At 33.6% G+C, this 22,898-nt stretch overlaps 1 protein-coding gene across 1 annotated transcript; it reads right to left on the bottom strand.

The window, feature by feature from the left end:
• Positions 1–19,606: 19,606 nt before the first annotated feature.
• LOC131052682 (probable LRR receptor-like serine/threonine-protein kinase At3g47570) lies at positions 19,607–22,677 on the bottom strand. Its single transcript, XM_059221080.1, has 2 exons — positions 20,049–22,677; positions 19,607–19,962 (listed from the first exon to the last, which is right to left on the bottom strand). Exons 1-2 carry the CDS (start codon positions 22,675–22,677, stop codon positions 19,607–19,609), a joined length of 2,985 nt encoding a protein of 994 aa, XP_059077063.1.
• Between the last annotated feature and the right edge of the window lie 221 nt (positions 22,678–22,898).

Here is a 22,898-nt window from a genome sequence, read left to right as displayed (position 1 = left end):
CTTTAAAAAATATATATTTAGAATTTGCATGAAAAATATCACATATTGGTAGTTTTCTTTATCTTTAAAATTTTATTTGTTTATCTTATATAAGCGTTATAAAGTGAAGATCTTAAGATACAATATATTGATTTGTATGTCAAGTTTGGCCAAAACGTGTAACCCAATACTATGGGCTTAGCCAAATGGGAAAAATGTTGTGTTGTATAACGGGTTTGCCTAAGTCACTTCAATAGTGCTTAATGAATAAATAACTTATCCATAATGAGAAAAAGGGCTGAAACCTTAATGGAAATGCTTGAAATAATAAATATTACCTTTTATATGAAACCACTAGCTTTAAGTCTCACATAAGGATTTACGTTTCTTGATTGATGTTAATATATGCCCTCATGATGAAAGAACACAAAAAATTCATCATGATTGTTGAAAATTTAATCATTGAATCCTTGATTATAGAATTGTGTTCAATCACTTTGAATATGCTTGATTGAGTCTTTAGACATGTAGTGTCACAGTTAAAATACTTCATTGGTGAAGCGGCCACCAAGATTCAGGGTGAACTCACAATAATGGTTCCCACTTTTTTGCCACTTTTGACACTGAGATGTACATTTTTAAAATAATCTTCAACTTCCGAGAACTATAACTTTTAAACTATTAAAAATTTGAAGATGATGTAAATTAGTGATTTCTAGCATTTTGTTTGTAGATTCTATATACATTTTTTTCAAATTTTTTTGAAAGATTTTTTAAAAAATTTTCCATCTCCCTCGAAAAGTAGTTTTTTACAACAAACTACATTTTTTAAGAGTGATGTGCCTTCCGTAACGCATAACTTTTTTTCTATAAATGATAAAAACTCAATTCTTTCGAATTTTGGTTTGTAACATCAATATCCAGGGCATGCATTTGGTTTTATAGTGATATGTTCAATATTTTTCATTTTATAAAGTTTTGAAGTCCGACTAGTCATAATTCAAACATAGGTTTACGTTTGAACACATAACTTGTTCTATATAAATCGAAATTCAATTTTTTTTTTTTTGTTAGAAAGAAGACATCAATACCAAGGGCATAGATATTTTTCAAAATGTTTTTGAATTAGTTTCTTATTTTTCCCAATGCGTTGAACAGAGAAGTTCATGTTCGGTTAAAAACCAACTTTTAATAAAATTAAAAAATCAAGAACATAATAAATTCAAAATATAACAAAATTATATCCGTTGGAAAGCTTTTTTCGAGTACTACCATCTAATATTTTTGGGTTATGAAGATTATTTCATTCGTGTACTGAACCAGAGCTCCGAAGTCATTAATTCTTCAGAACTCTAAAATTTTTTGGGAGAAACTTCCAATTTTGGGGTTTCGATCGAACACATGTTCGATCGGATTGGGTTCGCTCGAACCAAAGTGGGTTCGAGCGAACCCCCATTCGCTCGAACTGACGAGCTAAATTTCGGCACGCATTTTTTGGTAACTTCCATGTTCGAGCGAACCCAACAATTTTTAACTGTCGGCTTTCGTTCGAACACGGGCCGACGCATTTTTTGTTTTTTTTTTCATTTGTGGAATCGTATAAATATCTTTAATTTTTTTTCGCTTTTTATCACTCTAATGATTAAAATAATTCGCACTTTTGGATGAGAGAAGATATTTGAAAATTATTTTGAAAGCGAATAATTTGAAGGTTTTTTGTAAAAGCATGGGGAACAAGAAGAGAAGGCAAAATAAGACTGCAAGGAATTATTCTCCCGAAACGGAAGAAAGATATCGAGAACAAAGAAGACAAAGATATCATGATGCAAGTATGTATTTTTAATTTTATTTCTATTTAATTTAATATGTATTACGTATCAATTAATTAGAATTCAATATTTTTTATCTAATATTTTTAATAGGATTAAAAATAATTTTGTTTTAATTGGAAAACATAATTAATTTGAGATAATACATGTGTATTTGCAAATTTCAATTTTCATCAACTTGCTTGTTGTGTAATTGCATTTTTCTCCTATATAATTAAGTTCATTTATAATAGATAAGACCTATTATGTCATAATTTTTAGGTTCTAAATTATATATATTGAATATTTAATCTACATGTACAAGTAATTTCATGTGATAGGTCCTTTAATATCACATAATATATTTGTCTTAAGGGTAGTTAAGCATATTAATTTTGTGAAATGTTTTTTCAAATGTGGTCATATTGATTTTAATAATAAGGCCTATTAGGACTATTACATTGATTATAGTTCTTAAATGTGACATAAATTTATAACAAAGAAGATATTTAATTTAATATGTATTACGTATCAATTAATTAGAATTCAATATTTTTTATCTAATATTTTTAATAGGATTAAAAATAATTTTGTTTTAATTGGAAAACATAATTAATTTGAGATAATACATGTGTATTTGCAAATTTCAATTTCCATCAACTTGCTTGTTGTGTAATTGCATTTTTCTCCTATATAATTAAGTTCATTTATAATAGATAAGACCTATTATGTCATAATTTTTAGGTTCTAAATTATATATATTGAATATTTAATCTACATGTACAAGTAATTTCATGTGATAGGTCCTTTAATATCACATAATATATTTGTCTTAAGGGTAGTTAAGTATATTAATTTTGTGAAATGTTTTTTCAAATGTGGTCATATTGATTTTAATAATAAGGCCTATTAGGACTATTACATTGATTATAGTTCTTAAATGTGACATAAATTTATAACAAAGAAGATATTTAATTTAATATGTATTACGTATCAATTAATTAGAATTCAATATTTTTTATCTAATATTTTTAATAGGATTAAAAATAATTTTGTTTTAATTGGAAAACATAATTAATTTGAGATAATACATGTGTATTTGCAAATTTCAATTTCCATCAACTTGCTTGTTGTGTAATTGCATTTTTCTCCTATTAAACATGTTGAATAATTTAGGTGAACTATTTATATTCAACTTCACGTACATGCAAAAACATTTCAGATTAGGAGGTCTATTATGCAATAATAGGTCTTAAATATACTCACATGTGACAAATTATAGTCCACTTACATTATGGTCCATAACAAATTAATATGAGGTCACCTAAGTTATCGTATGCATGCATCAAAATATTTGTACTTTTAATTTTCAAAATTGGAATTTCTAATTTATCAAAATTTTATTTTATGTGTTAAATTAGTGCTCAAAATTAGAGATTGAACTTTAATCCTAACCTGAGAACAAATTGAACTTTAAACCTAAACAAGTAATTTAATTAGAGTTATAACAATAAGGTCTTAAAAAAGTATTTAAATTTAATAAACCAAATTGAATGGGCTTTAATTTTAACATGTAAAGCTTTAAGCCAAATTCACCCCTATTCTTAATCCTAATTGAATAATCTCTGATTAATTCAAGAACCTTACACAAACTCTTAAATTATGTGCAGAACGGGCAAATGAACCTGTTGAAGAACACAATATAGTTGATGAACATAGGGAGGAGATTGTCCAAGTTGAACCAATGGAGACCTTTGAAGGAGAGGGGTCAGGCTCCTTACCTCCTACCACTGATATGGATGAGCATATTGTGGATCTAGCTAAACAGGTGAAGAGAAATATTTCTTATAAAAATTTAGATCATTTACTTGAAATGGATGTGGATGAGTTGAAACGTCTTAGTGAAGAACCTAGACATACTAAAAGGAGGTCAATGAATAAAAGTGCAAAAGAAATAATGTTGCATTTCAACAATCTTGATACTACACTAGAAAAAGCTCAATTGTTATCAATTGTACTTACTCATAAAGACTTAATAGATCCAATGAAATTGTTGGGTATAGATACAACAAATCAAAAGAGGAAATATTCTCAGCTACAAAAATCTATTGTTGATAATGTTAAGAAAGGTTTGGTGAACATTGGTAAAAATCTCGAAAACTAGATAAGACCATTTCAAGAAGAGTGATGTTGACATCTTTAGTAAATGAAAGATTGCCTCAAAAAAGACAAATCTCTTCACTGTCATCTGAGTTTGGTTTTAGTAGAAGGACAATATCTAAATATGTTAAAAGGAGAAAGATTTTGGATGATACTACCTCAGAAGGGAATTGGGCAATTATGTGTAGAGCTCCTCGTTCTGATAGAATTGAAGATGTTGTTAGGAACTTTGTGACAAGTTTTTGGAATGATAATACTCGCCCTTCATCAAATAATAGAGATGTTATCAAGCAAAGGATTGGTCCTGATCGTTATGATCTCCATGTAAAACATTGGCTAGACACAACAAAACATGAATTGTATGTATTGTTTACTAAAACAAACCCTCATATAAAGATTGGACAAACCATTTTTGAACGGTTAAGGCCATATTATGTGAAGTTAAACAAAGTTTTCGAAACTTGTTGTTGTCGTTATCACATCGAATTTGACTTGTACTATCAGGTGTTTCGAAAGATTAGAGAAGATAATGATGGTTATGAAAATGCTCCTCCTAAACGAACAAGTCAATTCATAGCATCCATCTTATGTGATAAATCAGATGATAATGCAACCGGTCAAATAAATTGCATAAGAGGAATTTGTGGAACATGCGGGGACTTGGCTAAATTGCCTTTGAGAGATGAAGATACTGACATGAGGAAGATGGTAAATTGCAAGAGTTATAAGTACAAAAAAATTGAAACAAAATTTGGAAAGGAATCTACAAGACTAGATTATGTAGAAGAAGAAATACCTATTGGAACATTTATGGAAAATTTTCGTAAGTTGATAAAACCATACATATGCCATGGTTTTTTTGCCAAGTGGCAAGTAGAACAATTTAAAAGATTAAGAGACACTTTCCCACTTGGAACTATTTTATCTGTAGTTGACTTCGCAGAGAATTACTCTTTTGTGCATCAAAAAGAGATTCAATCAGAGTATTATTTTTCAAAGCAAATCACTATTTTCGTGCATGTGTGTTATCGACATGCACAGATGAATTTAGATGGTGTTGATAGTACATTTGAAAATCGTGTCATTAAGAAAGAGTACCACTTCTATATCAGTGATGATAAGGAGCATGACACACTTTTTGTACAACATTGCTTTAAGAAGTTTTTTGAATATTTGAAAGATAGAGGCATAACAATAGTTAAACATTTTGTTTGGTCTGATGGATGTGCGGCACAATTCAAATCTTCGAGGCCATTTTATGCACTATGTAGATATCATCGAAATGACAAAATACCACATGTTTGGAGTTTTTTTGAGAGTGGTCATGGAAAGGGTGAACATGATGGTGCAGGAGCTTGTATCAAACGTGCTATAAGAAAGCATCAAATAAAGTACACAGGAGAACGTATAGAAAATGCACATGATGTTGTTGAATGGTGTAAGAAACACTTTGAACAACCTAATTATCCTGGGGAATCATCATCAAGAACATATAAGCCCATTCCATATAGAGTGTTTTGGGAGATAACCGGTACGTGTTCTCTTTTAGTATTTTATTCTATTTTTTTTTAATTTAACAACTTGATCTACATGTATGTATTCTTGTACACATGTACATTTTACAGATGTGGATAGAAAATCAATGCATGGATGCAAGAGTGTGGAGAGGACAAGATCTTTGCATTGTGTCATGAGTACAGATAATCGCCCATGGACATTATACACTAGAGATTATTCATGTTTTTGTTCTGAATGCATTTTCGAAAACTACGTTGATTGCAAGAACCAAGAGCTTGGATATGTTAGTGAATGGAAAATGGTGCCACTAGATGTTTCTGACACATACGAGGATTCAAATGAGGATGAAAACTTTGAAGACATTCCTTTGATTTCTGGTGATTACGATCATATTTCAGGATTGATTAAAAAAGGTATGTATGTACATGACGTACACATGTAAACATTTCCTTAAAAATGACATATAACTTAGAATTTATTTAACTTGTGTCAAATTGCAGGAGATATTTTTGCAGTCATAGCAGAAGATGGAAATATAGAAGGTGTTAGTTATTATTTATTGCGTTGCACAGAAGAGAGAAAGAAGTTATCAAAATCTGAGATGAGTGATGGAATGTCATTTCCCACAGGTTTGAGTTCTTATTTGAATATGCACATACATACAAATCGCTTGTGTGAATTTTTTTAATTTCTCATGTTTCTTATATACATGTACATGCAGGATCAGTTGTAGTGCAAGGGACATATTTCAAACAAGTTAAAATTGTTCAACATGGGATTCATTTCACTGAATACCAAATTGATAACAAGGTATATCAGTATAGTCACTTGGTCATTGCTGTTGGCCTAATTCTTCAAACAGTTCCACGTCGAGGGCGGACTCAAAAGTGGAGACTAGATAGTGAAGATCATGACAAAATATTAAGTGTTATTGAAGAGCGTTGTGAACCACTTGATGTGGTATGAACTATATATACATAATTTAGTAATCCACTTGAATTGAATTTTAATGTAAAAGTTCAAGATAAATTCTAGATCTCAAGTAACTTGTTTTGAAACTATTTAGGATAAATATTTTTTTAAGTTTATTTATACATTATATCAAATTAGGATGTATTTAAATGTGCACATGTTTAATTGTATGTAATTGTATTTGTATTTAATTAAAAAATGCATATTTAAATTAGAATGTAATATGTAAATTTGTAAAATTGATATATTTAATATGGAATTAGGACATGTACATGTTGTGAACTATTTAACTACAATATACATACCTAGAAGCTCACATACCTACAAATATACATACCTATGTAATATACATGTACTGGATGTGAACTATTCAATACATGACCTATCTTAGTTTAGTTTGTTCATTTCATACATACTCTTTTGTTTGAAAATCAAACATGTATAATTGAATACATTTAAATCAAGTTTGTTTGAAAATCAAACATGTATTTAAATCTAATCTAATCAAACATGTATAAATCTAATATAATCAAACATGTATAATAGATGATCAAACACAAACCAGGTATACAGAATAATCTAGAGTCTAAACAAGTCGTTGTACATGCATGAAATATACAATCTAATCAAACATGAATTTAAATCTAATCTTTAATCAAACATGTGTATAAATCTAATATAATCAAACATGTATAATAGATCAATCAAACACAAACCAGGTATAAAGTATAATCTAGAGTCTAAACAAGTCGTTGTACATGCATGAAATATACAATCTAATCTTGAACATGAATTTAAATCTAATCTTTAATCAAACATGTGTATAAATCTAATATAATCAAACATGTATAATAGATCTTGATCAAACACAAACCAGGTATAAAGTATAATCTAGAGTCTAAACAAGTCGTTGTACATGCATGAAATATACAATCTAATCTTGAACATGAATTTAAATCTAATCTTTAATCAAACATGTGTATAAATCTAATATAATCAAACATGTATAATAGATCTTGATCAAACACAAACCAGGTATAAAGTATAATCTAGAGTCTAAACAAGTCGTTGTACATGCATGAAATATACAATCTAATCTTGAACATGAATTTAAATCTAATCTTTAATCAAACATGTGTATAAATCTAATATAATCAAACATGTATAATAGATCTTGATCAAACACAAACCAGGTATAAAGTATAATCTAGAGTCTAAACAAGTCGTTGTACACATGCATGAAATATACAATCTAATCAATCATGTATTTAAATCTAATTTAATCAAACATCATGTACATAAATCTAGAATATAATCAAACATGTGTATAAATATAATATAATCAAACATGTATAAAACTTATAACATGTATAATCTATAGTCTAAACTCCATGTATAAAGTATAATCTAGCTCTAGTCAAACACAAACCAGGTATAAAGTATAATCTAGAGTCTAAACTCCATGTATAAAGTATAAAGTATAATCCAGAGTCAAACATAAACCAGGTATAAAGTATAATCTAGAGTCTAAACTCCATGTACGTGCATGAATATATATATAATATGAAAGTATATAAAAAGATAAATGTAAATGAGCTATAAAGTCTGGAGCAAATCAACACTGGGGATCATCATGTCCGCTACGAACTGAGCGACCATCTGAGGGGGAGTCCTGCAAAAGTAGAATTTATTTAAATATTAAATATAATATATATAGATCTCTCTAGACGTGCATGTACATCAAATATATATATACCAAAAACCATAACTAACCTGTACACTAATGTCAGCATCTAAAGAATCTCTCCTACGCACATGCTCAGAGCTCAAGGAAGGAGTGACATGAGCTAACTGTCAATTTAAGGATTAGTCCACAATCAATTTAAATGATCTACAAATTAAAACTTAGAAAGTTCTAGATTATTTAAATTAAACATGAGATCTATATATATATATAGATTTATTAGGTACAAATTTGCAATGTAAGTATACATATCTTCTAAAATTTTAAACGCACATGTACATGTACATACCTGTGTATCACCTGGAGTAGGCTGTATAGTAGACTGATCCTGTCCCATAATCATATCAACAACATCACTCGTGCCAGCATATCTCTCTCTAGTTGTACGTATCACTGAGGAGTGCAAGGGGCTAACTAGATGAGTGGGCATCGTGGATGAAGTGTCTAACTGTAGTAGCATGTCCATAAATCCAGTATGGCTCAAATCTCTCAGCTGATCCTCAAATGAGTCCAAACCCTCATTTGTGATATGTACCTGATCAGCTCGTATCTCCTCACATGAATCCAACCGGCCCTCATCTGTGATATGGAGCTCATCAGCTCGTAGCTCCTCCTCTGCAGCAACAGAGTGATCTGTAGGTGGGTCAGTGCCTGGAGCATGCGTAGAGTGATGAGAATGCTGTGACTGCCTCGGGGTATGCGTCGATGCCGCTGTAGCCTGAACATCTCTGAGAATCTCCTCTCTAACATCACCCAATGGTATCCCAAGTCGAGATGAAATAAAACTATAAGCATGTAGTAGGTCCTCGACTAAATACTGCGACATCTGTACATGTCTACTACCTCTGACTATAGCTGCTACCTCATCTAGGGAGGGGATGCCAGCAAAAATATACTGATCATCTGAATCTGAAGCCCCCCCATGACTAGAAGATGCATGATCTATGGATGATCGCGAACGTGGTCGAGTCATCATATATCTGCCCACCCTGTCAGAAGATATGGTGGCTGCTGCTGATGCAATATGTCCAATCCTATCAATTGCTTCTCTCTGAGAAGCAATCACAACGTGATCTGCTATGGGTGCCATGGCTGGGACTACTGCAGGAAATCTCTGGCCAACAAGGTCCTTGTGTCTAGGCGGAGCTCTATCACGCCTATGGTATGCATCTCTATCAGCAATCCTGCCCCTCCCCTGTCCATAATATCCCGGAATATCAAGGTAGTTTGGTTTCATCTGACAATGAACCTCAGCAAATACCTGCTGTGCAAAGTATAATGGAATCTGGTCGTTATTAGGATAACGACCATGGGCTGCTAAGAATCGTGGGTAAATCAGTGACGCAACCTGTGGGTCAATACATCTGGTAACATGATATCCCCTCACCTTACTCTTCTCCTGATATTGTGGGAAGCATCTCTCCTTGATGGTCTCCTTCGAGACCACCCCCACCACATCAGCAAAAGAATGAGGACCCCTCACCTCACTCCTCAACTGTCTATATATATCCTCTATAACCTTAGGTGAGAATGAGGTATGAGATACTAAGCGGTCCCTCAATGTTTGCAAACTATCAAAAATGGACGTGCACGTACTCTTGTACACGCCATCAGTACGAGGGTCATCTAGTATGGCCCTCAACCTATGCAGCTCTCGATCACTGTAATGAAAAATAGTGGCAATATCGGGCAAGGGGGGATCCTGCTGTGGAGGATCCTGCTGTGGTGGCTCCTGATGTGGAGCCTGCGCAGGTGGATCCTGATCAGGAGCCTGTGAAGGTGGATCCTGATCAGGAGCCTGCAAAGGTGGATCCTGATCAGGAGCCTGCGAAGGTATATCCTGGGATGCCATCTATCTAGGTACATGTCATAAAGTTAAAATAAATACGTAAGCAGAGAGAGAGAGATCATTTTCATGAGAGAGAGAGAGAGAGAGATCATTTTCATGAGAGAGAGAGAGAGAGAGAGAGAGATTATATACATATAAATCTTCATGACAGAGAGAGAGAGATTATATACATATAAATCTTCATGACAGAGAGAGAGAGATCATTTTCATTTTCAAAAAATACATGTAAAAATTTCAAATATTTCAGCGAGAGAGAGAGAGAGTTCATATATTTCAGATCTAGAGATAACATATATTTCAGAGAGATAGAGAGATCTAATGTACATGTACATATTTAAATCTTTGACATACATAAAAAATTCAAGAATAGAGAGATCTAACACGTCATATGTATGTTAGGACACTATATGATCCTAAGGGGAATGTCATATGTATAGTAGGATGTTATAAGGGGTCATATGTGGGTCTAACCACATATGACCCCTTAGGACACTATATGATCCTAAGGGGAATGTCATATGTACAGTAGGATGTTATAAGGGGTCATATGTGGGTCTAACCACATATGACCCCTTAGGACACTATATGATCCTAAGGGGAATGTCATATGTACAATAGGATGTTATAAGGGGTCACGCATGTGTTAATGCATGTTGACCCCTTAGGACCACATACGACCCCTTAAGATAGTATGTGATGGACTAAGGGGTATGTCGTTCACACTAGGATTCTATAAAGGGTCACGCATGTGTTAATGCATGCATGAGCCCTTAGGACCACATATTCTATAAGGGGTCATATGTGGTTATAGGATTTTATAAGGGGTCATATGTGGGTCTAACCACATATGACCCCTTAGGACACTATATGATCCTAAGGGGAATGTCATATGTACAATAGGATGTTATAAGGGGTCACGCATGTGTTAATGCATGTGTGAGCCCTTAGGACCACATATTCAACCCCTTAGGACACATAGGAAATGTCATATTTACAGTAGGATGTTATTAGGGGTCATACATGTGACCTACTAAGGGGTCACGTATGTGTCAATGCATGCATGGCCCCTAGGACCACATACGACCCTTAAGACGCTATGTGATGAACTAAAGGGTATGTCGTTCACACTAGGATTTTATAAGGGGTCATATGTGGTTATAGGATTTTATAAGGGGTCATATGTGGGTCTAACCACATATGACCCCTTAGGACACTATATGATCCTAAGGGGAATGTCATATGTACAGTAGGATGTTATAAGGGGTCATATGTGACCTACTAAGGGGTCACACATGTGTTAATGCATGCGTGACCCCTTAGGACAACATAGGACCCCTTAAGACACTATGTGATGGACTAAGGGGTATGTCGTTCACACTAGGATTTTATAAGGGGTCATATGCAGTTCTAAGGGGTCATGCATATGTTATAACAAATGCATGACCCCTCAGAACCACATATGACCCCTTTTGACACTATGTGATCCTAAGGGGAATGTCATATGTATAGTAGGATGTTATAAGGGGTCCTATGTGACCTACTAAGGTGTCACGCATGTGTCAATGCATGCATGGCCCCTTAGGACCACATATGACCCCTTAAGACGCTATGTGATGGGCTAAGGGGTATGTCGTTCACACTAGGATTTTATAAGGGGTCATATGTGGTTATAGGATTTTATAAGGGGTCATATGTGGGTCTAACCACATATGACCCCTTAGGACACTATATGATCCTAAGGGGAATGTCATATGTACAGTAGGATGTTATAAGGGGGTCACGCATGTGTTAATGCATGTTGACCCCTTAGGACCACATACGACCCCTTAAGATAGTATGTGATGGACTAAGGGGTATGTCGTTCACACTAGGATTCTATAAGGGGTCACGCATGTGTTAATGCATGCATGAGCCCTTAGGACCACATATTCAACCCCTTAGGACACATAGGAAATGTCATATGTACAGTAGGATGTTATTAGGGGTCATACATGTGACCTACTAAGGGGTCACGTATGTGTCAATGCATGCGTGGCCCCTAGGACCACATACGACCCTTAAGACGCTATGTGATGAACTAAAGGGTATGTTGTTCACACTAGGATTTTATAAGGGGTCATATGTGGTTATAGGATTTTATAAGGGGTCATATGTGGGTCTAACCACATATGACCCCTTAGGACACTATATGATCCTAAGGGGAATGTCATATGTACAGTAGGATGTTATAAGGGGTCATATGTGACCTACTAAGGGGTCACACATGTGATAATGCATGCGTGACCCCTTAGGACAACATAGGACCCCTTAAGACACTATGTGATGGACTAAGGGGTATGTCATTCACACTAGGATTTTATAAGGGGTCATATGCAATTCTAAGGGGTCATGCATATGTTATAACAAATGCATGACCCCTCAGAACCACATATGACCCCTTATGACACTATGTGATCCTAAGGGGAATGTCATATGTATAGTAGGATGTTATAAGGGGTCCTATGTGACCTACTAAGGTGTCACGCATGTGTTAAAGCATGCGTGACCCCTTAGGACCACATACGACCCCTTAAGACGCTATGTGATGGGTTTTGGGATATGTCGTTCACACTAAGATTGATTTTATAAAGGGTCATATGCGATTTTAATGGGTCACGTATGTGTTAAGACACTATTTGATGGACTAAGGGGTATGTCATTCACCCTACAATTTTATAAGGGGTCATATGCGATTCTAAGGGGTCCCGCATGTGTTATAACACATGTGACCCCTTAGAACCACGTATGACCCCTTAGGACACTAGATGCGATCCTAAAGGGAATGTCATACATGTACACTATTATATTATATGTGATCCTCTATGACCTCCTAAGAGAACGTATAGTGTCATATGTGGTCTTAAGGGGTCATGTTGTGCGTGTAATAGGATGTGAAAATAGGTCACATTGTAGAGGAAATTTATTTTGTCTAATTTGTTTAAATTTGGTATCTAAATTTTCTAATGTTTATTTAAATTAATTTTTTTAACGTTTTTCTTTTTTTGCTAATGTTTTTCTAAGATCTGATTTACTACAGGGTAGTTTTCTATGTTTTTCATAACAATTTTTTAAAATGTTGAAAAAAATATACATCTATACAATTACGTAATTTTAAAAACAAATTTACACATTTCAATCAAAATATTAAATTATCAAACATTTTTCTAAAATAATGAAAAACAATAAATTATCAAACATTTTTCTAAAATGTTCAAAACCAATAACTATATATAATTATTTAATTAAAAAATTAAATTAACAAATAAATTATTTACAAATTTAATAAAAAAAGACATTATTAAACCAAACAAAGGGTTATTTTGTGCACCTGATATAACAAGGGTCGAAAACTGAAATAAGAAAGATGCTAACTGCTGCAGACAAGGGTCGATGACATGATGCTGACGACTGGTTCGATCCAACCCCCACCAGACAGAAAAAGTCAAATGTAACAATGACCTTTTAACTATCATTTTCGATATTTATAAAATTTTAAAAAAAACCCTAACTGCCAAGGGTTCGAGCGAATGGGGGGTTCGAGCGAACCCATTAAAATATCGATATTTAATGGGTTCGCTCGAACCACCGTGTTCACTCGAACCCAGCTGAACCGTTTGGTTCGCTCGGACTCCCAGGGGCAGTCCGAGCGAACATTTGTGTTTCGCTCGAACATTGTCAAATCCGAAATTCCCACTTTCGCCAAATTCTTTTGTTGGCAAAAGTGGGAACCAGTTTTGTGAATTCACCCTTCAAACCCCTACCGGGCCATTGCGCTCGCAGGCCTTATGTCTTCACTAGGCCGTTGTGCTCATGGGTTTGAAAAAGTGAAGTGTGGGGATGAGATCCCCTGATTGTGGCCTCACTGGTTCATAGCTCCGGGTCAAAACTGTTTCACGTGGAGCCGAAGGGCATGTCATGCCAGCATTGCTGGTCACATTAAAAAGTTTACTCGACATTAAAAAAAAGAAGAAAATACTTGAATGAATACTCAATGGACAATAATAGTAAGACATCTAGTTAAAATTACAGAGGGACTTTTATATATATGTAAGAGTTTGCACCTCTTTTAGTTTAATTTTTGGGGGAAAGCCAACACCAAGGAGCACTTTACCACTTCTTGCAAATATGACCATTGCAATTTCAAATTTTGGGCCAAACTACTTGGCACCCTATTCCCCCAAAAATGATCTATAACAAAGGTCATTGAGAAGGGGATTGCACTAGGTTCTAGAGATGATCCTAAAATTGAGCACAATCAAACCTAAATAAAAAACATTAGGTGCAACCACCATTGAAGTGAGTCCAATGTGAGTGTAAAATTATAGAGGTATGCAATTTAGTACATCATATTTAGCCCACACTTTAGTGGGAGTATGAAATTATGCTCATACTCTCGGGAAAGTAGAAAGAAGAAAAGGACACTTACATCAATACTACTATTGAATAAACAAGTTCAATACCAAATATTGTGAAGATAAATCTTTATCCAATGAACCAATTGAATTATTTGATACATGGCTTGGACAACTACAACATGAAAATGTGACTTATATGTAAATGCAAAAATTAAGTTTCCTTAATGTAGAAAACAATGCTTTGATCCTTCTTAATGATGCAAAATATCAACCTACATTTCATGTTCGATGACCCTATCTTATTTAAAATTATAATAACAATAAATAAATAATATTCTCACCATAAAATAGCAGCAATTCAATGAATCACATACATAAAAGAATTGCATAGCATATACTCTACATGGAGCAACCCATGTGGAAAAAACAATCCACAAAGAAGAGAGGTCAAGTTTGCATTATCTACAATAAATATGATTAAAATAGATTCACTTCCATTATCCTCTTTACCTCTAACATAGAAGTACCTATGTACATAAGAACAACCTTCTTATGCCTCCCACCTATCCTTGTTAATGTATATTAAATCTACATTCATCTATTCTTCATTAATTCCACATCAAAACAATTGAATTTATAGAATGAAAAGAGCTCTAAAACCACCAATAAAGGTGTAAAAACAAGAATCTTCACTCCAAACTACAACAACCCTTGGATTCCCTCCATAAAAGATAAAAGGATGCTAGTTTTGGCTCCAATAATTTCCCTCCAAATTAGGCACCTAATCTTGTAAGTTAAATACTATATTAAATGTAATAAATGATATAATATTAAGAGAAACTTATTTCCTCTTCCAAGCCCACACTAGAAAAATAACAAAGGTCACTCATTTGTCCACTTACAAAATTATCAATTATTTTATTCTAGGCATCCACATGTGGGGAAAACAATATTTAATTATTGTGTTCATATTATAAATATTTTATTACAAAGAGTAGTGAGAATAAATATTATAAATATATTTTAGCAATGCAACATAAGTGCCATACAACACTTTCCAAGGATATTGGAGCCAAGTTATATGATTTACAAGGTAGATGATATGTAGTGCCCTCTCTTTTGGCTTGTCAGATTTTGTGGTTTTGAGCCTTCTGTGTGGTTTCAACCCATTTGGTGTTGGTCAATTTTGTTTTGGATGTGATGTTTTCTTATGTTCCTTGAATTCATATATGACATTTATTCTTTATGTTATATGGATTGTTATAATAATGATGTTTTTCATACCATTGTTTATGATATGGTTATTTGGTGATATCTATGCTTTGTTAGTTAGATGATCTTTGAGATGGTTTCCATATGCAATACATTAGGATTTAATATTTATGCTTATCGATGATTATTTATTCTGACCATACACTCCTTTTTATCTCTGATGTGTTTGGGTGAAGGAGAAAAGCATCGCACTTCTCTCTATGGGCAAGCTACATCGCTTCCATTCCCTTTTCATGGTGTGTTATTATATGGTTTATATGCACATGTTTGATGGTTTTCTTATGCAGCTATAGGTACCAAGCATCAAATCCACCAAAATCTTCAAGTCTGAGCATGCTCTTCAACCCAATGGTAAAGTGGAAATTGGAGTTATCAATCAAACCCTAGACATAACCTTCCTATTAGGTATCCATGTGGTCGTAGTTAGTTTTGTATTTGTCGGTCATGCCCTTGTGTCTTTGTGTTATGTTAGTTGCAGTGTTATCTTAGAGTTTGGTTAATGTTAATTAAATACTTTTGCGAAAAAGATTAATTTTGTAAACAAATAATACTGGTATATTGTGGATTAATTATTTAATTAATAAAATACAAATTATGCATATTATTCTTTATGATTGGAAGTGATTCATAAAAAAATGATTTGAAACTCACAATGATCAAAGAGCTATTTTCTTTTTTCACACAGATATTGAAATTGGATGGTAGAAGGTACCTTTCTTCTTTGTGCACATCTAGTCAAATCCTTCATAGTGATTTTAAAATCCACATTATGTGAAAATTTTGTAATAATATTATAAAACAATTTCATCAAACCTAAATGTAAAGAATAAAATTGGTATTGTATATAACAGGGTCCTTTAGGGTTCATGAAAATAATTTAGCTAATATCTTGGTGTCTTCAATAAAGACAATGCACATGGTTATAAAATATTAGATGTGAATACTTGAGTCTCTTTTTATATTGTATAATTCGAATCTAGAAGCTATTAAATCTACATGTAATAGGTATGTAATGAACTTCAAAATATAAAGATGAAAAGTATTCTAACAAATATAATCCTTCTTGACATCATTAAGTTTCTTCATAATTTTTTATTTTCATATTAGTGTATATAATGTGTTGGTGGAGGTGAAAGTGCTATTATAAGTACGTGAAATAGTGGAAATTTATTATGGTTTTTATCTAAGAGCTAACTAAATAGTTATGAATGAATTAGACACATTATGAGAATGATAGATCATGAGATAAGTTGGAGGGTTATTATAGGCTATGAGTTGAGGTTGTGGTAGCTTAGTGGTTATAAATGTAGTGGGAATAGGCATGGGAAATTTTTTATAAGGAATGGAAGCATTGGTGATTTTTATGAGGAGAGGAGTGCAACCATAGGGTAAGCCCTATTAGGTAGTAAAATTAATGGGAAATGAGGTAGGAATAACACTTAGGTTAATAGTGGTATTGACCATGAATGTGGTATAGTTGGGATGGAAGAGAAGGATAGGCTAAAGAATATATCATTAAAATTAATCATAATGATATAAGATGTTCTAAAACTATATGCTGTGGGGAAATCCCACTAATGCCTTATAAATTAGATTTTATATTTATAATGGGATTCATAGTGTATAAAATCATCAAGTAAGCCTTGTCAAGTGCTAATTTTAATGCCTTTTTTAGCCACATTTAAAGATACCATTTCTATGAGAGTGAGCAACGATATTAGGGGTTAAGAAATTATTCCTTCTTAATAGAAGATTGGGTCGATCGATAGCTCATGGAATTAATAATAATAAGAAAATAATTAATTAATATCATCTTAGAATGATTAGAATAGTATAATTATATTAGATTTAAAAATAAGTATTAAATATATATGATAAGGGCAAAGAAAGTGTGAAAAGGTTAGGTAAAAAATACATGGTAGTATATAAGAACAATAAATTGTTATAAAAGGCTATTTCAAATAATCTATAAACATATTATGGACTAACTATTGCATTAGATTTAAAAAATCTATATGAAATAAACTATTCATTTCATTCAAATAGTTTGAAATCATTAGAAATAATGTTGAACAATCCTATCATTTCAAAAATCAAATAATTCTAGTTTATTTCAAATAAAATTTCAAAAATTGTGTCATAATTGGTCTCCATTATATTTGAAGTAGTTCACAAAGCAAGAATGGAAAAAGATTGTATCTATAGATAAGATGTATAATTAATACTACTTATAGATTTAAAAATCCTAATAATTATAATAAGTTTCCCTATATAAACTAAGTTATATAAGATTAGATGAGATCATCAAAGATGTAAAAGAAAATAATTATTTCCTTAAATCAATATTAGCTAATCAAATAAGATGCATACACATGAGAATGGATAATTAAAGATTAAATAATAATAGCTACACAAGTGATAATTAAAATGCTATTTATACTATGCTAGGAAAATTAAATGATGGATACATGTAATTAGATCCAAACTTGATGAAGAGGGATCAAATTCATGCGACACTATAATTATGTTTGGATTTCACCTCAACATCGGTATAAGATCTATGTTCTAGGTTGCATCCACATCTATAGATCATTTCCATGTCTATGAATCTATTTTTTGATGCATAGATTTGATCGTCAACTAGACATACACTTTGACTTCTTGATTTACTGCTCTTTCCAATCCTTGCTCTTCTTTAAGTACTAGTATTATTTAAAATATATATTTAGAGGGTTTCTAAATTTTTCTCCTAAGTTAACCCTTGAAAAAGATTGGTTTTTATAGTCACACAAAAGATTAATATGTAGCAAGAAGTCATGCAAATGTCCTTGATGAATAATTCAAAGTAAATGTTATTCTTTTAGTATGCCAAAATTAAAGTGCTTTAATAATCACTCCTTGAATTCTTAAATGATCTAGGATGAGCGCGAATATTGTTGAGTATTAAAGGATGTTAAGTGAATGTAGTTGAATTCATTCAAATATAGATACATAGTAATAAATCATTCAAATGATGTTTGGTATGCTCACAACAACTAGTGAAATGATGAGTCAACCATTTTCTAGATAAAAGGCTTGAAGCTTACAATATTTATATTAAAAAATATCTTGCATAAATATTATAGAGCTATGGAAGCCATGGGAAGAGGGTTGTAGATTATGGACAAACACCAAAGGAAAAAATATGACAAAATCTCTTAAACACCATTTATTATGAATTTTCTATTTTCTAATTTACCATATTCATATTCTAATACTCGATAAAAGTAAATTTCATCTTTTTTTTTGGTATATCAATACCTTCTTGTCTTGTCTCTCCTTTAGAATTCTTCAATATGTAATTTAAATCAAAGATTCTCAATTTTATTCTAAATTCTAAAGTATTTCTATTTTCAATCTAATTTATTTTTATTTTATTTGTATATTAAACCATTAAAATAAAATTTCAATGTAATTCCCTTCAATTATATTGCAATCCAAAGTATCTAGATTGTAAATCAATATCAATGTCAACGGTCACTTTATTCCAATTTTCTAAATCAGCATTTCGAATCCAAAATTTTCGAAATCTTTGGAAAACCAAATTATCTAGATTGTCAATCAATACCAATGTACGCCATTCAGATGTAATCTCAAAATTCAATTTGTTACGCAGATTACAATGTATTGATAACTTCATGCTTTCTCAAAATACTGTAATGAAGCCACATGAATACTGTAATGGAACAACATACAAGCTCAAGGAACTGAATTTTTTTTACAGGAAAGATGACAAACTTGAAACTAACAGACATAAAGGACAAAAACTTCTTAATGGAAATAAAAAACAATTAAAATGTTGAACTTTGACTGTCAGATTCCAGTGCTTGTGTGGGATTTGTATTTTCCAGGAGTTCTGATATGGTAGCTGTTAAATTGGAAGCAGCTGCCCTCCCATTAAAGATTTCTTCAGGCTCTCCAAGGCATTCGCTACATCTCTCATGGAAGGTCGCTCTCTTGGTGTTTCGCTACTGCAAAGCAAACCAAAATGAACGAAAGAAATAAGACATTTATTCTTGTCCATGTTTTCATTCACATCTTTCAGTAGCTCGCTATCAACAATTTCTGGCAGTCTGTTTGGAAAAGCTGATTTCACCCACTTGTCCAAGCTCATGTCTCCCACAAACATGTCATCACTTGGCCTCTTCCTTGTAACCATTTCTAATATCAGAACTCCGAAACTATAAACATCTCCTCTTATAGAAACACTCCCATCCAATCCATACTCTGCAATCAATTTTTTCGGTTAAATTCTTAAAAAGCTAATAAAGAAAATGATAATTCCTATACAAAAGAAAGCTCATAAATTTTACTTGGAGCAATATATCCAATAGATTCTTTGAGTGCAAATGTTGTTGTACTTAGTGAATCTATGGAATTTGTAGCAGTTAAACGGGATATACCAAAGTCGGTGACAAGGGCTGTCATGTTGGCATCCAAGAGTACATTGCTAGGTTTTAAATCACAGTGCACAATTTGTAGAGGGCAATCATGATGTAAATATTCCATGCCATGGGCTACATCTACAGCAATGCTCAAACACTCACTCAATCCCAATTTACAAAAGCCTTCATCATCTCTGTCAGGGTGCAAATGTTTTTCCAAGCTTCCATTACATGCAAATTCAAGAACCAAACCTTTGGAGTCGGGGTAAGAAAATGCACTTATGATTCTGATGAGGTTACGGTGCCGGATTCTCCCTAAGAATTCACACTCTCTCTTAAAACTCTTAAGAGATTCTTCATTTTGCAAATTAAGATTCTTGATGGCAATTGCCTCACCATCCCTCAAGATGCCTTTGTAGACTGATCCAAACTTACCCACTCCAAGCTCATCAAATCCAGCTGTTGCAATGAAAAGATCTTGATAAGAAAACTTTTGATAGCTGAGCCTTGGAAAAATAAAGCTTGAGGGACGAACTTGTTGTCTTGAAAGGTTACATCTCCACAGAATTCCTATAATGAAGATGCATAAAACAAATGCAAGGGTTCCAACAACAGATAAGACTTTTTTTTTGAGTAGCGAATGTTTTTCCTGGCTCTGATTTAGACATGGAGGCAATGAATAGTTTTTGGGGCCACATAGGCCAGGGTTCCCCATAAACAATGATATAACAGTTCTATTTGAAAACAACCCTACTTCTGGAATCTTTCCTGACAAATTATTGAAAGAAACATCAATTTCTTGGAGATTTTTTAATTTGGAGAGTGAACCTGGTATTGGACCTTCAAAGGCGTTGTGGGACAGATTTAGGCGCTCTAATGCTGTACAGTCTCCTAGAGAATATGGAATGACCCCAGTAAGTCGATTTCCAGATATATCTATGGCTTGAGCCATCACAATTTTACTCATCTCCTGTGGCAAGGACCCTTCCAGAGAATTCCATGGAAGATTGAGATAGAATGCCAAGTTTTTTAGGCTGGTAATGACTTCACGAGGTATCCTTCCCCCTAGTTTGTTGTAAGATAAGTCAAGGAGTTCTAACTTCTGACATCTCTCCAAACTAACAGGGATACTCTCTGAAAAATTGTTGTGGTCAAGATAAAGATATCTTAGCTGCTGGCAGCTACAAAGAGAATCTGGTATATTTCCAGATAAGTAGTTGTAACTAAGATATAAGGCTCCGAGATGTTGCATTTGGCCCATCTCACTTGGAATGCTTCCTTCTAATTTGTTCCCACTCAAATACAATCTTTCCAACTGATGGAATCTTTTAATTCCAGATGGAATATTGCCGCTGAAAAGATTATTGCCTAGATCTAAGTAAGTTAATTTTGTCAGATTGCCAATCTGTTGTGGTATGCTTCCGCTGATCATGTTGTTTCGTAAAGTCAAGCGAACGAGATTGGAAGACAGTTGGCCTATGGCTGGGGGCAATACACCAGTGAAATGATTGTTTCCCATTTCTATTATTTGCAAGTGGGAGCAAATTGTGAGAGCATTGAGAAAGGCCAATGTGTTACTGCTGTCACTAACAAGTTGATTGGTGTGTAGGTAAAGCCGGGTAAGAAGGTTCAACTTACCCAGCTCCATTGGAACCGTTCCACCTAGTTGGTTATCATTTGAAAAAAGTATTTCGAGTCGGGAACAATTTCCCAAGGAGTTTGGTATGTTTCCACTAAGCTGATTTCCCCATAAACTAAGGATTACCAAATTGGAGAGCTTGGTACCAATTTCCCAAGGAATATGTCCACTTATCTGGTTTTGATATAAAACTAAGTCATTCAAGTTTGAGAGATTTGTTAAAGAGCTGGGAATGGTGCCTGACAAGTAATTATTAGAAAGTTGAAGAGTCCAAAGGTGAGCGAGCATGCCCAATTCAGAAGGAATGGAGCCGTAGAGCTCATTTTCGGCCAAATCCAAAATAAGTAAGTCTGTCAGATTTTTGAAAGAGGATGGAATGGTACCCGTGAGACTGTCAGTGCCCAAGTAGAGGTACTTCAAACTCGTGAGAAGACTCAGCTCAGGGGGAATGCTGCCATACAGTTTGTTATCGGAGAGTGCCAGAAAATACAAACTGCGGCAAGCAGAGAGGTCGGGCGGAATGGTTCCTTGTAATTGATTGTCGTTCAGCGAGAGTTCCCATAGATTTGGGAGTTGGCCGAGTTGAGGTGGAATGGTACCAGTGAGGTGATTGCCGGAGAGGTTTAGGGATCGAAGAGAGGAGAGATTCCCGAGCACAGGAGAAATGGTGCCGTCTAAACTCATTAGGGTTAAATTGAGGTCACGGACAGAGTGAGAATGGGAATGACAAGTAACGCCAGTCCAGTTGCAGACTGGGTTAAGGGAAGTCCAGTCGGGCAGAGTTGCGGCATTGTTGGAAATGGCGGCTTTGAATTGCAACAAGAGTTGTGGTTGTCGTTGGTGATGATGAGAGGGTTTATTGAGAAAATGAGGAAGAGCAGAGATTAAAAGTAACAAGAAAAGAATAGGAGCAGCCATGGTAGACCAAACTACTGAGGAGCAGGGGAAACACACTTTGGCAATTGAAGAGAATAGGATTTAATGGAATGGAGGTGTTATAAATACCTAGATCAGGGAAATTATATTTTGCACAAAATTAATTTCATTCTTTCACATGGATGGGAAACGAGTGGGACGGTCTTCACGCATTAATAAAATATCATTTTTAAATGAGTGGTTATCGTTTAAATTATTTATTT

The sequence above is a fragment of the Cryptomeria japonica genome, chromosome 5 (assembly GCF_030272615.1).
Source record: "Cryptomeria japonica chromosome 5, Sugi_1.0, whole genome shotgun sequence".
NCBI lineage: Eukaryota > Viridiplantae > Streptophyta > Pinopsida > Cupressales > Cupressaceae > Cryptomeria > Cryptomeria japonica.
This window is presented reverse-complemented; position numbering and strand designations above follow the sequence as displayed.